This window comes from Corvus kubaryi, unplaced genomic scaffold, assembly GCF_017639235.1.
Source record: "Corvus kubaryi isolate FWS band 111438036 unplaced genomic scaffold, C.kubaryi_AGA036_p1.0 37341, whole genome shotgun sequence".
Lineage (NCBI taxonomy): Eukaryota > Metazoa > Chordata > Aves > Passeriformes > Corvidae > Corvus > Corvus kubaryi.
Genome location: NW_024581112.1, coordinates 10,508,162 through 10,525,332, shown reverse-complemented (window position 1 = coordinate 10,525,332; position 17,171 = coordinate 10,508,162). Strand labels below are relative to the sequence as shown.

The window sequence follows — 17,171 nt, the reverse complement described above, 5'->3', positions numbered from 1 at the left end:
GGCAGCGGGACGGGAGGGACCCGGAGCGGCCGCGGCAGCGGGGCCGGGGCGCCGCGCTGGGCCGGGGCCGCGCTCGCCCCGGGATGCCGGTGGGGCCGGTGCCCCTTTGTCCGGCCCAGGTGTGCCCGGCCCGGCCCGGACAGGGGCTGTGGGGCCGGGGCGCAGTTGCAGAGCGCGGGCGGCCCTTGGCGGTGCTGCCCCCCGGGCGGTCGTGGCTCTGGGCTTTGCTCCCCAGGAGTTGTGCGGCTGCGGGGGCTTTGGGTGCCAGGGCTGGTGTGAGGTAAAGTCGGGGGAAGCGGCGGTGAAGGTTTGGAGAGCGGCGTGTTTTTATAGCTTTGCGGTCTTGGTGCTGGAAGACGATTGAGCGTGAGTCGCCGTTCAGGGAGTTTGCTTCGGAGGCAGCGAGAGGTGGGCACTGCGCCGCAGCGTAGCATCTTCTCGGCGTAGTCCGGGATACGGGATCTTCTGCGCATCGCGGCTGTGTGCTCGTGTTGCGTGACATCCCAACGGGAAGTTAGCCCACTTCAGAGGATGCTGTACGTACAGGGCCAGCTTTTTAACTTAGAATTCGGTCACTGGTAGCTAACGTTTCTTGTTGGGCGTGTTTTAAGCTTGGTCTCCTAAGGAAGGAAGTCTGGTGGATGTGTCTGTCTATTTCTTCTTTTCTCTCCAATCAACAAGGGCTAATTTTAGCTCTCGGGCCAATTTCAGTTAAATTTGCCGGTAGAAGAGGTTTTAAAGAGTTGGAAGGCTTCAGTTTCATGGAAATCAACGTTGACAAACAGAAGTGTGTTTGTGCAACTCAGTTACTGCTCACATGAAGGGCAGGGTACTTAAAAAGCAGCTCCCTGTGGCAGACAGCACAAATTAACTGAGTCCATTGACATACCTACAGTTAGATACGGCCGTGGCACATGATGCCCGTTGTCCAGGGAAGTCTGTAGGGAAAAATTGGAAGTAAGGCGAAGAAAAAGGGAATAGTGACATGTTGAGTTTCTGTCCATAACTACAAAAATCACAAAACTGAACTTTTGCTTTTCACATAATAGCTTGGACTTCTGTTAGACTTCATCTAGACATGCAATTATTAAGTACTACTAGCAGAGATAACTTAATGATGGCACAGTTAAGCATCCAGAAGTCAGGTAATGTAACAGCTTATTTTGGAAGCACGGTATTAGCTTTACTTTTAATGTACAAGCCATTGGGAGCATCTTATTTATATGATTGTGTTATGTAGCGCTTTAACCAGCTGCAGAGCCTTGTTTCTTGCTCGTGAATTGTGTGCAGCAGTTAGACAAATGGGAAGGAAGAAACTTCCTATGAGTAGGTGTTTATTGTTATAAAGATTTAGAACTTTTAGGTTTTTATTTTCAGTTAGAGCCATAACAATAATTCATAGGTACATTTCAGGATTAAATAGATTTGACAACTGAAAATACGTTTGCCACTGAATGGGAAATAAGCTTAGAAAAATGCTCGTGTTGTGAGCATGATTTTTAAGGTGCTTGTATTCCAAATACCATGTCAGGTATGTGAAGCAGTACAAGAACATTGCAAATTTTGAAGTGTTTGGAAATTACTTATTCCCTTAGAGACTTACTTATTCCCTTAGGGTATGGATACATGGGAAGATTTTAATGGAATAGATGAAAAATGATGGTGGATCCTGGAGGAGTCTGACAGCTGCAAGGAGATAATTAGGATGTACGTTTTTGGTAGTGGGTTTGCTGCTTTGATTCCTGGTTTTTTGAGTAGTGTTCTGAGGAGCTGGCCAGCGACAGACTGAAGTGACTGTCACTCGAGTGGCCCTGTGACATGTGCCTGGCCCATGCCTGCTGTGTGCATTGTGGACTCTCATTTGTAGCTGAAGTTTAGCTGTGTTCTGAAATGTCAAAGATGTCTTGGGAACAAGAAGGCGAAGATTCTGTGAATGTGTTCTGCTGGCACTGCTGGTTGAGCTACTTCAGCTGCTTTTCACCTCAGCTCTTCTTGGGTGAATGTAGGGGATGCTCCTGACTCTTTTTAGGCAGAGGAGTTACAGAGGTACTTTTTGACCATTGTTTGGTTGTTGATGGTTTTCCCCATGTGCTGAAGTTGTAAGAACACCTCTGGCTTCCACATACTGAAGTATAATGAGTAAGGCTACAGAGAGATTCGGGATAGTGCATTCCAAATATTTAAGCATGCTTTTAATTTGCCAAGTGCTGTGATACAAGGTGTGTGACATTGTAACCAATCACATCCCGCTTGGATCTGAATTAATACAGTACGTCAGTTGAAGCTGGATGCTGTAGAAAGAAATAGGCATGCAAGGAAGTCAAGGGCTGTGACATGCTAGATTTGACAAGAGCCATTCTGTGGTTTAATTTCTTTACAGTGGTGCTTTTTAAGGTCTTAAAAATAACTTTGTAAGTGACACCTGGCTGGGGGGGGGGGGGGGGAGATCTAAGTAGCGTAGCATTTGATTTGAAGGATTTCCCAATGAATGGTTGGTTGTGTTGCAAGAACTTGTGAAAAATACCACGAAGTCTGTGCTGCCTTGAAGGACAGTTATACCTTCCAAAATAGGAAAACATGTTCCTGAGGGACTTAATTTGAATAAAGCAGTCACAAACATGGCTGAGATGAAGAATTACAGTTAGAAAGTGACTGGCAATACTATGGATAGACAGTCCATCTGGCTGGAGGCAAGTACACTTCTTCAGAGTCCTGAGATTTATAACCGGAGTTGTTATGAAAAGATTAGGAATGTTAAAGCTGTTAGATGGTATGCATGCACACATTTACACATCCATTTTCATCTAAACATCTGGGTTGTATGCACAACTTCACTGGCATTTTCATCAGGGACATGGCTCAGTAGTGTTATTTAATTGAAAATTGTGTCATCTGAAACTCTGGGCTGTGATATGTATTCAGTCTTAATGTGAGGGGGGTGTGTGTTCAAGTGGTGTTTGAGCTATTTCAGATTACAGTAAAACATGGAAAGGTTTCAACTCCTTGATTTGGAAATGTTGTGCAGTGCCCAGTTTATGTAATGCTGACTTAACTTGCTGATTAAAATACAATTCCAGCTTTTATATGTGGATATAATGTGTCCAAAGTGTACTTTGGTTTGCTACCTTACCAGCGTAGTGCTGTTGTCATGCTTTGAGTGAGCTCGAAAGAGGTTCTGCTGTGTGCACAAGATTGACAAATTGTGTGTAAACTGGGTTTGTTTCCTGTGTGAAAAGCTATGGCTTTAGTCCTCCAAGGTGAATGAGTTACTTTTGCAGCCATGACTTGCAATGGCAATCTCTTACATCAGCCACGTTTTGTGCCATTGTGATTCAGATAAGAAGAAAGTACTAGGCTGCTAAAAGTGTTTCATGCTTCCTGGTAGCAAGTGCCTTTCTCACTCAGTTACCTGAACTTCTGTCAGGTTAACTGACCAACGTGAAAACCATGAATTGAAATCAGCTCCATCTAAAAGCACGTCTCACTCATGCTGCTACTCTGATAACCTGAATGAGTTCTTTGTGGTCCATCTCTAGTGAGGCTGGAGTGATCCAAGTATGGAGCTATTAACTTTTAGGTCTAAATACAGGTTCCTCAGTACCTGTGATCCGTTTTTCCAGCTTCTGGTGTGGTGGGCAGTGCCATGAGAAGATTATTGAAAACATTGTCCATTAGCCTGCTGACACACTTAATAGCAGTGTAGGGGTTTTATGGGGAGAGGAGAGCTTAAAGATTTGTTTATTCTTCAAGCTGAAATTTAAAGTGAAAATAATATTGTCCAGTTGGGGTGTCTGCCTCCATCTGTAGTCTGTAATGTGGTTGGCTTCAGGGACACTTAATTCATGCCAGCCTTCAACCTTTGAAGTTGGACTCTGCTTTGCTTTCATGCATCAGTGATGTTGTTAGCTAGAAATTGAACACAGTTCTTTTAAAAAGCTTCATGCTACAGCTCTTCTTGCTCATTTACTCCAATAGTAAAACAGGGCTCCAAATCAGCAACAAGGAACACCATTTCATATTTTCACTATTGGAGTATCCTTAATATTCAGAGATGCTTTAATTCAGTAATGTTTAACTATTGTGCATCTATAGCTTAATCCCTCTGTAGTGGTTTGGTCCAAAATACTCATTACTGTTTATCTGCTGTGAGATAAGAATTAGGAGAAATGCAAAACAGGCACCAAACTTGAAAGAATATAAAGAAGTTTATTAACAGACCTAAAAGAAGAAAAAAAAAAATACCACCTTCAGAACTCTCCTCCTCCCCCCACCTTCCTCCCTTCTCCCACTGACAATGTGAAAAGACAACCCTTAAGATGTTCAGTCTGTTTACCACTTCCATAATAACCTTGTTCAGTCCATTTAGAAAGAGAAGTCTCTTCTTGCTCATGCTATGAAAACATTATCACAACGAGACAGCCGCCCACTTCCAAATATCGTTCAGTCCATTTAGGAAGAGGAGTCTCTCTGCCTGCGTGTGAGTCCTTTCCCCCGACTTGCAGCTTTTCCCGCAACTGCCTTCGAGGGTCCACTCTTGAAGTTTTTTGGGGTACAATTTTAAGGTTGAGCCGTTCAGAAACAAAAACAGAGGCCCTTCTCCTTCCCTGGGAGCAAAGGGTCTTCATCATCTTCATCTTTAGGACTATCTCTGGGAGCATCTCTACGGACTGAGGTTTTCTCCTTTCCCGTTCGGAGCAAAAGTCCTCATCTGGTTCATCTCTACGGACTGAGGTTTTCTCCTTTCCCGTTTGGAGCAAAAGTCCTCATCTGGTTCATCTCTCCCTGTCCAAACTTCTCATGAAATTACAGCTGCGTCAGCATCTGCCTATCTCAGCGCAGGTGCTTTTGCTCACGAGTTGAACACTCCACCCCCCATATCTTCATGAAATTACAACAGGATACTCTGATATATCATAGCTTCACAACAGAATTTCAGCTTTAAGCATCTCCTCTCTCTCTTCCCTCAGGTTTTCAGCTCTTCACAGCAGTAAAAGGGTTAATCTCACCTCGGCTTTGCAGCTGGAATGTTGAATTTTTCTTATCGAAGTGGAGAGGGGGGAGAGCCGAGCTGCTCCGGCTGCCCACGGCAAGGCAGTGGGGGGGGTTCCACGGCTGGAACAGGTCCATGGCTCCAGGATGGCCGTGGCCCGGCCCGGCCTGGCCCAGGCAGGGCCTGGCCGGGCCCGCTGGCCCCACACGGGGCCTGCAGCCACTTGTCCCAGCGCCGGAAACGAGAGAGAGCTTGGAGGGGGAGTTTGCCTATTCTTAAATGTGGATCACAGAGGTGATCACAACTTTAAGTGGCTTAGAGAATTGTCCATATTCAAACTGGCCAGCTGATAGGTTCTATCAGTTCCCAGAGGAAACTGTAAGCACCCCTTAGCAAGGACGTCCCTTCCGGGACTATGCTTGCTAACCTATGACACCCTCCTTCTTCTACGTAAGTTCTTTCACCTGCTGTAAATGCTATGACTTCTTCTGTAACTGGAGAAGCTTAACTAGTTTTGGCATCATCTTGGGTCATAGTTTCACAAATATTAAGCCAGCAGTGCCATTGTGAAAAGCAATCTTGTTGTTTCAGTGTACTTATTTGGGAGTGTGGGGTGTCTCTGCGATCCTTCTGCAGAGTAAAATTTAAGTTGAAGTAGTGTTCTCATCTGGCCTCCTGGGTGAGGAGTGCTCATGAACCAGGGGAGAGGCTACATCTCTCAGCATTATTTTGAAGGAGTTGGGACAGTAGGGAAGGATAACCATCTCATAGATTTTTCCCTTTATTGCTAGGAGAAATTGGCTGACAGGAATTTCATGCAGTTCAGCAAGGGCAAAATCCTGCATTTGGGGAAGAACAACTCAGTCCACCAATATATAGTGGGGGCCATGCAGCTGGAAAGCACCTTGGCAGAAAAGGACCTGGTAGACACCAAGCTGAACATGAGCCAACGAAGTGTCCTTGTGGCAAAGGTGGTGAGTGGGCTCCATTTGATACAGGAGTGTCAGTGAGCTGAGAGAGGTGATCCTTCCACTGCACTTGCCACTGGCATCCTATGTAGAGTTTTAGGTTCCCCAGTACGACAAAGACATGGATGTACCATGTCCATTGGTCCATTGAAAGGCCACAAAGATGATTAAGGTACAGCAGCATCTCTCGTCTTGAGAGCCCAAGGGATTGTTCAGCCTGAAGAAGAGAAGGCTCTGGGAGAATCTCACTTGTAAATTGTCTCAAGAGGCTTTACAGTCCATCTTACTTTGTGGTTCTTTTGTTTTATTCTGGGTGGGAATGGAAGGACACCCTGTTTCCTAGCCTGGAGGTATTAACTGTGTGAGCTAAGGAATGCAATGGAGTTCTCCCACTCCTAGTTTCACTTTAAGGTATTTTTGCCAAGTCAGTCTTAGGTGGCCGTCAGGAGGTGTTTTCACACAGTTATAAAAGAAGAAGATAGAGTAGAGGTAAGGCATTTTCATTTTATGGAATGATTTTTTTAATGAAGTAAAACTTGCAGGATCATGGTATCAGTCTGTCCCCTTTATCCATTCCTTTCAGACCTCTGCAAAGTAGTAACTTTGAAATCTGGTTTTAGTTTCTTCTCCATTGTCAGAAATGGAGAAATTTCTGCTGTAGTCTTGTTTGCTTTTCCTAGTGCTTTCAGAACTACTTATTTACTCTGGGTAGCTCATGTAGAGTAATTCTCCTAAGCTAAATAAGTAGTTCCTAAATGGTGGAATAATTGAATTCAGGTTTTCTATGGATTTGCACCTAGTAGTTGCATTTTCTTGTGTCTAACATGGCGTTGATCTTGATTTTAAATTTCCTCTTTGAAAGTGTTACAAAAGTATGCTTGCTTTCTCTGGTCAGCTGGGCTCACATATCTTTAGTTTGGACCTGTGTGTTAAATATAATTGAAATAATGTGCAACTTTATCCCTGCCAGTATTATTCACAACTGTCAAACATCCAGATTGCAAGATGAGTCCTTTATTCTTGGAACTGAAGTAATTGTCCAGTGGACCCACTTTATGGGTCCAAGAAAAAAACCTCTGAAAAGCAAAGGTGTAATTGCACTGAGGTTCTGAAGGAGAATGAGCAACCTTCTGCCCACTAAAACCTTTTGTGAGTAGTCTGCCTATAAAATGTATGTTGCAAGGTTGGGGGGGTTTTGTTTGGTTTTCTTGGATTTGGGGGCAGAGTGTGCATGCGCTTGTTTTTTAAAGCTCACTGAAGTGTAACTAGTGAGTTTGTTTGATGAGCTTATACATTAAAACTGAAATACTGTTTTATGGTACCTTCTTCCTCTTTTATGGTACCTTTTTTGCCTTTGGCCCCGATTCGTAGGGAAACCCCTTAACTCTGTAAGGGCAGTGTTTGTAACAGAATATCAGGATTGATCTCTTCTGCATGTTGTAGAGGGGCTTTGTAGTGCAGGCCCATGGAATATTGGTTCCTATATCATGAACCCTTGATGAGTTCTTAGTTTGTGTCAGATTTCTCAAACCCCAAGCCTATAAAATATTCAAGAACTTGACTGTGTAATCCTTTTCACTGAATGACTCATATCTGAAAAGATGAATTAAAAAATTTGACACATAAACTCTCTGGATGCCCTGAACATTTTGGTTCTAGGATATTTTGCACTGCTTGTTAGTTAGAGTCCTCAGGAGAGAGCAGCAAGGCAGTTTGGCACGTGTCAAAAAATGCCTTGATACCTCCTTGGGATCGTATGCAGTTTTATAAACAGACTGTGAGGATCCTTTGTAGTTGCAGAACAAAAAGAGCTCAGCTTAAAACCCAAGCAGTGAAGCAAAGAAAAGTGCTCTGGCTAAATCATTGTAGCCAAAATGAATGTTTTTATGTTGTAATTCTAAATTGGTTATTAGGCCCTGTGATGAGGTACTGCTCTTTAAATAGAGATGTCATTTGTAGATAAGGTCACATGAGAAGGTAGAATTGGACTGGCTCTGGCTGGAGCAGGTTGCCCAGGGAAACTGCAGATGCCCTGTGCCTGGAACTGTTCGAGGCCAGGCTGGATGGGGTTCTGAGCAACCTGGTCTAGTGAGAGGTGTCCCTGCCCATGGCAGGGGGCTTGGAATGTTCCTTAAAGTTCCTTCCAACCCAAACCATTTTGTGATTCTGTGACTTACAGCTTCTACATTTATCCAGTCAGTCTTCAGTGTTTCAAATACAGCTTTCATATATGGATGGATTTCTGTGTTATAAATAACCATCTTGGTCACAGTACTGGGAGACCATGATGACTTACACGTTTCAGCTTTTTTCAGGAAAAGAATTATTTGTTCTTTAGGCAACATGCTGCTGCAAGGTTGGGCTCACCAACAGACGCTCTGGCATAGGAGTGAGTGGGAGAGCACTCTCAGCCTCAGCCTGGTGCAGGCAATCTTTGTCATCTGATACAGGTAACCTAACCCTAATCCACACAGAGGTGATGACCCTGTTAGGAGGAAGGTGTCTGCAATTCACTTTGTATCCACTTAGCTTTCACCGCCAAAACACACTTGTGGCTCCTTTGTCAAGCGCAGCATAATTAGATGTCTATCTTGTCTTTGAAAATAATTTTCTGTTTTGAAGTGTACCACGGATCATTGGGCTTTGGAAGCCAGGGAGATGAGCACTGTCTTGCAACACAGAGACATTTCTCATACTTTCTCACTTCTTAGTGAAATTGGTATGTGGTAACTTGTGAGTCTCAACATAATACATGGAGAACAGGGGATCAGGAGGATTTCCCTGGTCATTCCTTTTTGATTTCCTAAAGAAAAGAGTGATGTTCCCCTTACTTTGATCTCAAGTAGCTGAGGACACTCTTTAAGGTGGATGAGATCTCTGGTCTTTGTGATTCTGGCTTGTGCGCTGGTTGCGTAATTACAGCTCTTCAGTTCCCAAATACCTGCTTCCCTGTCACAACTCCTCCAGACCACAGGAGATCGTTCCTGTAGGCATCTTCCTTTACTTGCACTGTGTGTGCTTCAGTCTGTTTGCAGTACCAAGATCATCTGCACAATGTGTGAGGGTGGCAGCAGCTCTCATCTGGGTGCAAAACGTCCAGAGATACCTCTCCTTAAATACTTCCCAGACCATAAGCAGTGAGTAAGAGACTTGGTTCTGTGGACATGAGCTCTCTCTCTGCCCCTCCTCTGAGGTTTAAAAAGAAATGATGCTGTACTTAGGAAGACTTGGGAGGCAACAAAGTAGACAAAGAATAAATATCACAAGTGGATCTTCAGGTGTTTAACAGGGAAGTTTCTTTTTTTTTTTTTTGCTTTCTGAAGTTTGCTTAAGCAGATCTGGTCAGGATTTCTCAGAATTACCCTACACTCGTGCTGTCCTGCAACTGCATAGTAGTAAATGGTCAGAGCAATTGTCTTTGATATTTTGAAAATTACAAATAAAAACAAAACTAATGTAGATATGAGGGAATATCGCTTGAGTAATTACCCTTTCTCTTCCTCCAATGCTGTTACAAAAAAAACCCCAAACATTTTCTTTCTAGTTCTCTTGCATATTCTTATATGAGCCTTACTAAAACTTTTTTGCTTTAAGTCATCAGGAGGAAAAATACCAATATATTTGACTTTATATAATCCAAACAGAAGAGGCAGAGTAAAAATACCTAAAAGCAGTGAAGTCTTCTTTCTGTTATTTGCAAGCACCTTTAAAAAAAAAAAAAGTTGCCCTGTGTAACAAGTTTTAGCTTATTGGCTTTGGATTTCTTTTCCTAACTTTTGCAGAAGCTCTGGGAACAGTTTGGTTGCCCTGGGAAACTCTCAACTGGTTTGCATCAGGAATGTGTATTTTGTGACAAGTCAAAAGAAGTCTGTCATGCTGTTTAATCCCTCATGCATCTTCCTCAGCACAAGGTGGCTGTGCCTACTCTGAGCCAGAGCTGGTCACAGACCCAGCTGTGTCCAATCCCTTACCTGACCTCACTCCTCCTCCTGTGCTCGCTCCCAGGTTTCTGTAAACATCTGGGAACTTCATCTCTTTGTGAGGTTGCAGTTAGGTCAGTCAGTGGACCCAGCTGTTGTTGTGAGGGAGTGGATTAAGGGACACAGTAATAGGAAAACCTCAATTTCTTTGGAAACCAAATGGATAGGTAGATAGATAGATTGATATTTTATTTCTCTACCTACCAGGAAAAATAGCCTTTTTCATTTTCCTGTATGATAGTCTTTCCAGGTTACTTTGATAGGCCACAGTAGTTAATACACACAGGTAACAATCACAAAGGTAAGCTTTGAGTTACATTTCCTGCAGTCATTTTATTATGTAAATACAAAATTAGAATAGAACCATTCCAAGAGGGAATAAAGAAAGGGCAGTAAATTGTGTCTCTTGATCTCGAGGGCAGCTTGCTTGTCATTAAAAGCCTGGATTAAGTCCCTGGTTGTTCTAAAACGTGCATGGAAGATTGGAAACATCGGTTCCAGGAGTTGCTTGGATGAAGAAGATACTCTCAGAAAAAAGCATTTGAGTAGTTCTTATCTGTGCCTTGGAATTGATCTTAGCTTTACATTAAGGCTGACTACATGAGGTATAAAAAGCAGTAAGAACTGTGAAATTACAGCATAAGCTTGCTGAAGGATATTAAGAGGAAGAAAGATTTGGTCTGCTGGTAGATTTACAGAATATGTGTAGCTGCATATTAAAAAGATTCTTTCTGCCTGATACAGAGGAATGGAATGGCCTTACTAATTTGAGGAAGATTGTTTTGTACAGCCAAAGATAACAGATTGGAATAATTATTTTCTTTTTAAAAATGAATATTAAGTTTGGAAACAATTCCTAAATAAGGAGTGAAAAAATAATGCCAAATAAAATAATCTAAATTAGCTTTTTCATCAATTTGCCGAGTGCATGTTTTGAAGAAGAGATTTCATAAAATTTGCTGAATAATACCAGCAAAGATGGGTGGTAGACAAGAAGACACTTAAACAAATTGGTTTTAAGTTTTATACCCTATGTTTCAGAACTATAGAAGAGATTAAATTATGTTAAACTTAAATCTTCAGAACACAAAGTATTCTTTAATTTCTGAGGATGCCATTGCATTTAAATTAAAATCAATATTTTAGGTTGACATAAAAGCTATTAACTACATAAAGCTTGAGGGAAGCTTGGTACTAAATAAATATAAATGATGTGTTGCTGCTTCTTCATCTGTTTTAAGAATTTGGATTTTGCTATGTTTTCTCTGCAGGTGACATTCAGCTGAGTTAAGTGAGCATATTTCATGAGTGAACTTAAAATACATTTGTCTCTGAGCTTATAGGGCAAATACATGTCTTCTGCTTTAGAGAATTGGTGAAGGAATCTTGCCATGAAGAAGCATTACTTGATGTGGAAGAAGTAAAGAGAAACCCACAGTCAAAACTCTGGTCTTCATGAGGGGAGGAAATGGAGAGAGCATAAACATTCATCAGCCCTCACAAGTCTCCACTTAGGCAGTATTTTTATTTTCTTTTTAGTTCACAAAGCCCATCTTTTCAGCAGCCCTTAAGAAAAACCTCCTCCCTGGTGTTGCCAGCTTGAGCTGTTTTATGGAGTATCAAGTAAAACACAAAGGTTTCTGTCCTTACAGAATACGAATGGGGAAAAACCACTTCAGTTTGCCATATTTCTCATGGTACAATCCATCAGTAGAAAGCCCAGAGTTTTATACAAGTGTTGTTTAACAAATTTAACCACCTCTTTTCAGTGGAACTCGAAATAAACTAGTTGGTTAATTAGATAATGTGTACAGCCTTGCTTTTTCCTATTGGGACCACAAAAGTGGGAGCATTGGTTGAGTGGTAAACTGATAAACTTCACCTAAAGTAATTCCACAGTAACGTGAAGTTAGGGTAACAGTTGCTGCATTCCTGTGCCATGTCTCCTGTATGAAATGGGCTGCAGATCCCAGTGGAACTGAAGCATATCAAATACAGACTTTAAGTTTACATTTGTGAGGCTTCTGCACCCACTGTGGCAGCAAAGGGCTTGAAATGTGCAAGGAACAGCATCACTTGGAAGAAGCTTACTGACATAATTTTTTAAAAAGGGCAGAGGAGGAAGAATGAAGTGAGGTCTTTGACGTGTAATAAAGATTTTCCATTCTTTCTCAGGGTCAAAAAACAGTTAGAAATTGTATTAATAAATTACAGCACAAATTTTCACTAAGGCCTTGTCTATCTATCTATCTTCCAAAATACCGTATACAATGAATTGCTCAATCGTTTAGGCATCTGCTCAGCATCAAGAAAGAAGGCAATTGGAATATTGTGTATATCATGGCTTTGGGAGATAGGGATGCTGCTGTTAGGAAAAAGCATTTTCCTGAGTGGACACAGAGGAAGACAAAATATAGGAGTATGGAGAACTCATGTCAGGAGGGAGAAGTGGGTGCTGTGACTTAGGGCAGGGGAAAGATGGGGTTGTGAATGGAGTCAGAACAGCTGTGTCTGTTCTGGGAAAGGGTATTTGTGGGTGGGTGCTTTTTTTACACCCTTACTTTCACACAGTTGTGCTTTTTCTGTAGCCCTGCACGGTAGCTGGCCATCTAAATCCACATTAATGCTTTCTATGTTAAATACACTATAATACAGAAATAGTCCTTTGGTTCTCAAGCTGTATAAATTTGCAAAATTAAAAAAATAGGGTTGCTTGGTGAATACATTAGTCTTTCAAAAAGGCTAAGTTCACCAAAACTAAGACCTTTTTTATCTTTCTGCTCTGATTTCCAGCATCTTTGCTGTGGTCTAATAATGCCCAATAACAGACACATCAACTCTGTCTTTATAGGTGGTGCAGAAATCAAGAAACGGGGTGTGTGACTGCCACACGATACAATCCAGCATCTTCCTTTTTCTAAGCGTGTTTGAGAGCTTTGCTTTACCAGGCCTATGCCCATGTACTCTGTGCTCACAACCTCACTGAACAGAAACAGTACTGTACACACTGAATTAAATGACCCCTTTGCCCCCTTGAGCAGTTGTTTCTCACCTGATACACAAGGTACTGCCTCAGGGATGGATATACAAGTGTAGTGTCACCAGGTAGCTGCTCTGCTTCTCCTGTCTGCTGGTAGCCTTAATGGATACAGATTCTGCTGGGCTGCTCTGGCACACTGGAAACCCTGCTGAAAGGAGGTGTGCTGGCCTCAGTCAATGCACACCTGAACATCTCTCTGGTTGCCAGCAGCGCCCAAGATGGCTGAGCTCTAACCAGGTTTTATTTTTTTTCTTTATAATCAGAATCGCTCACCTGCTAAAGTCTCCCAGCTAACCCCTTCATCATCACGTGGTACAGTGAATGCAGCTAGAATCAGTGAGTAAGTACTACTGACCATCACCAGCTGTACATAGGAGGGATAAGTTATAGGTGCCTTGGGTGGGAAACTGGCTTTCCTGGCTTTCAGAGTTGTGAGTTTTCACTAACTTGGAGGACCTGGGATAACAACTGGATTAATCTTACTACATGTACACGAGAATAAATTTGTTAGTGAAATAAGCTAATTGGATTTAAAGGAGAAGAAATCTTGTTTTTAAGATGAGGTAACACAGTTTATAAGAGAGTGCATGGAGGTGCTGAAGTTGCACCACTGCTTTCTCCCACGGTAAAAGACTGTTAACTCTGTCAGGTGTTTTCATAATTTATGCAGAGGATGGTCAGTGAGCACAGAGAAAGCAAAGTCTGTGGAGGGATATAAATAGAAAGTGATATGCTCCCATTGCTGGGCTAGGGAGGGCTGGGGTGGCTGTGTTTAGGTAGGCTGTGTATAACACCCAGTGGGGCAGTGGAATGCTGTAACCCATCTCAGAAAGGATTATGTCCAGTTTTGTGATGGTGTGGACACTGTTGTGTAGGTGGAGTTGAATTATGTTCCTGAAATTGGCAGGTGCTTTTGAGTTCCCCGAGTTGGATTTATTCATAGGTGGTTTCCTATTTGCTTTATTTTATGGTTTGCCAACATCTCCCACTGGAACAGAGAAAGTACTTAGAGTGGTAAACAGCATCAGCCCTAATGTTTCTCCTTCTTTAATCTTTACAGAATGCAGTACATTTAAATAACTTCTAGAGTATAAAGGCTGAAAAACAGTATCTGAATTCAGTTCTGGTGGAATATAGATTATTTCTGTTAGTTTGACACACACACACAGGTTTGTGCACGGAGCACTTTGTGAAGTGTGTGCTTTGTGCTTTGGGAGCTCTATAGGTGACTGGCTTTCTGGTTTGTAGTGGTATTATTTTGGGGGTTTGTTTTTGATGTCAGTGTCAGTAATGGTAGGCTCAGTTTACATTAAGAACTGCTGGGTGTTGAAAGTTATATTAAAAACCACCCCCACTTCCTTGCAGTCCAAACAAACAGACAAAAAATACCCTAAAGATACGAAGCCTGTTAAAAGAAGCCGATGAGTTTTCTGGGAGGAGCCAGGGAAAGGTGAAGCCACGAGGAGTCTGAGGGCCCATGGGAAGAGTTGCAAGAACAGGTTGGTTGGTGAGAGAGTGAATAGAAGCATAAAAGTCAATATGCAGCTCAGACATCAAAAAACAGATCTATTTTTTCCTGTTGTCATCTACAGTGTATTTATGTCACTTGCTCTCTAAAATTCATTTCTCTGGAAGATATGTGTTCAACCATCATTGACAGTCTCATCTTTTGTGTATTTTTATAATTTTTTTTTGTCTGAATAGAGACTACCTATCTGTTCAAGATGAGGACACGTTAGGTGCAATTTATTATGCTGTTGTGTATAACTTTATTTCATAACTTTAATTTTAACTGAATTTCACATATCTGAGAACATTTGGGATGTCATTTTGTCTGTTTGTCTGTACCATCTTATACTAGGTAACCAAGCTGTACAGTAATTTAATAGTAAGTAAGTTTTGTAATCTGCTACATTTAGAGCACTCTAAATTTGTAGTTAATGAAATGTCCTCATTGTAGCTTGTTTTTTGATTAGCATTCATACTTTATTTTGAACTGGGAATTGAGTGCATCTTCGGTGAGGAAGGGCTGATAAGAGAGAGTTCAGCTGTTGCTCCTCCCATTTGAAAAACAATTACATACTCTTAATTTTACTTCTTGTTTGCTTATAGTGGTTTGGATTATAATTGTTTTTATATTTAAAGTAACTGAGGAAATGGAAACCAGTTCATCGCAGACCGGTTTTGCAAAACATTTTGCAAAACATAGGTAATGTGCTTAATTTTTAATGCTCAACAAATCAGCTGCTCTGAGTCAAGGGAATGGACTTGTGCCTACGCTGTAGTAGGGCCCTGTCCTTGTGGTCCAAGGCAAAGCCCTGTAACAAATGTCATGTGCTAAGAATTCAGAAGAGTGCGGGAGTTGTTGATTCCTTCCATGATTTTTCCTCAGGCTCTCTTCTCTGAAACCATGCCAGAGATGACAGAGAATGAGACACCTACTAAGAAGCAACATCGGTGAGTTTCTGGGGGAAAATTACTATTTTGTAGTTCTGTGGTCTGCGGTCGTGTTGCAGTTACGGAGTTTCTAGCTAAAAGTTTGGCAATGAGGGTATGGACAAGAAGTTCTGAGTGTTGATCAGGGTTGATCCAAAAGTTTTCTCTTGCCCTGTCTGTTTGTTGAAGACATATCTACCTGGGTCACTTATGCAAAAGAGATTCTTTAATTATTTCACTGACTATTCTGATGTGTGTAAAACTACTTCTCTGCCTTGGTTAGAGCGCAGCCTCTATTTTTGTGGAGGCTCCTTGTAGATATTGGGGTAACTGTACTAATTTTGACAGAGTAATTTAGATCTCTTCCTCAACTCCCAGTGGAATCTGGATCTTACATCTCAAATCTCTGCTGGAACTCAAACTGCACCTTGAGGTTGTACAGCAACACACTATGACCAAAATTTGTAACAAGGTGACTCAGTGCTCACTACAACTTTTCCAGAGTTTCGTTCCATTGTAGTAGCATGGTTGATCTAATGCCTGATTGATAGGGGAGTTCTTCAGTCCTTAGTTAAATGCAGCATTCATCTCATACTAGGTAACCAGGTAGGATATGATTTATGATCAAGAAAAGCTCAGAGAGAACACTGGTTTGTCCTACAGAAAGTTTTTCAGTCTTCACGGATTTCGTGACTCTTTCTTACCCAGCTAATTCAGTATTTTATGTTCTGTATTGGTAATGTCAATCAAAGGACAGAAGGGTCTCTCCACTCCTTATATTCTTGTGCACATTTGGTATTAATGATCATCTTTAAGCATTGTTTCCTAGCAGATATCTCCGGGTTTGACCTGTAACAGTAACATTACTGTCTCATAATCACTGTCTAAGTTACTCCAGGTGCACACTATCTTTAGTGAGTTACCAGAAATAAGTATCAACTCAAAGCATGAAGGATACTGTGCCTCATAGTAATCACGCATCTTCCACGTGTATCTTGCATTCTTACCTCAGATTCCTTGTTACATCTGGACTGTTCTGTAACAGTTGAAAAGGACAGCAGAAGATGCTACTCTGCTTTTTGTGTACCCTAGCAGACATCTAGACTGGGAGTGTGCTGCTGGACAGAAGTTTCTTGAAATTGTTTTTTTTTCTGGAATGTTGATTTTTCCAGAAACCACATGCTTTGCTACATTATAGTTCCTGAAGGTATTTGTCTTAGTGCATGTGTATAGTACATCTTATTTATATATGTAGAGTACACATTTGGAATTTACTGACTGCCCGCAAAGCAATTTGGGGCATTGCACAATGATTTGTTGACATCAGTCCAGTAGTCCCAGGTGAGCATCTGAAAACAAAGACAACCCTCACGTGCCCAAATTACACCTATACAGAATTTTGAGACAGTACAGAACAGCAGCTGCAGAGGAACAGTATTTCTGGTTTCTCTCATAAAGGAAGCATCTTTGAGACCAGAAGCGATGATGTTTGAAGGCAATGTGGCTGGAAAAATCAACGTGCATGGTGAAGTTTTCTCCTGTTTCAGTGATCCAGTGAATGTAAAAGCCAACATTTCAGAAAATACTTAACTGCCTTGTTCCTCAGAAACAGAACTATTTTTTAAAATCTTTGGCCTTATTGAACTCTTCATAGTGCAACAGGAACATAAAGACCCAGCTCTGCACTATAAATATGTACCAATAATCAAGTGGAATATTACACTGTGCCTTGTTATACTGAAATTGATTTAAGTCTG

The 17,171-nt window shown here is 41.7% G+C and overlaps 1 protein-coding gene across 4 annotated transcripts in view; it reads left to right on the top strand.

Moving 5' to 3' along the window:
• Positions 1–5,431: 5,431 nt before the first annotated feature.
• The window catches only part of USF3 (upstream transcription factor family member 3), a 29,772-nt gene continuing 18,032 nt past the window's right edge, over positions 5,432–17,171 (top strand). Inside the window, exons 1-3 of one of the 4 annotated variants that reach the window (XM_042031166.1) lie at positions 5,432–13,314; positions 14,344–14,477; positions 15,371–15,435. In XM_042031166.1, coding sequence (XP_041887100.1) covers positions 15,389–15,435 — 47 coding nt within the window. In that variant the 5' untranslated portion in view covers positions 5,432–13,314; positions 14,344–14,477; positions 15,371–15,388. Of the gene's footprint in view, positions 13,319–14,343; positions 14,478–15,370; positions 15,436–17,171 lie in introns of all 4 variants that reach the window. The other 3 variants (XM_042031164.1, XM_042031163.1, XM_042031165.1) reach the window with 3 other exon arrangements.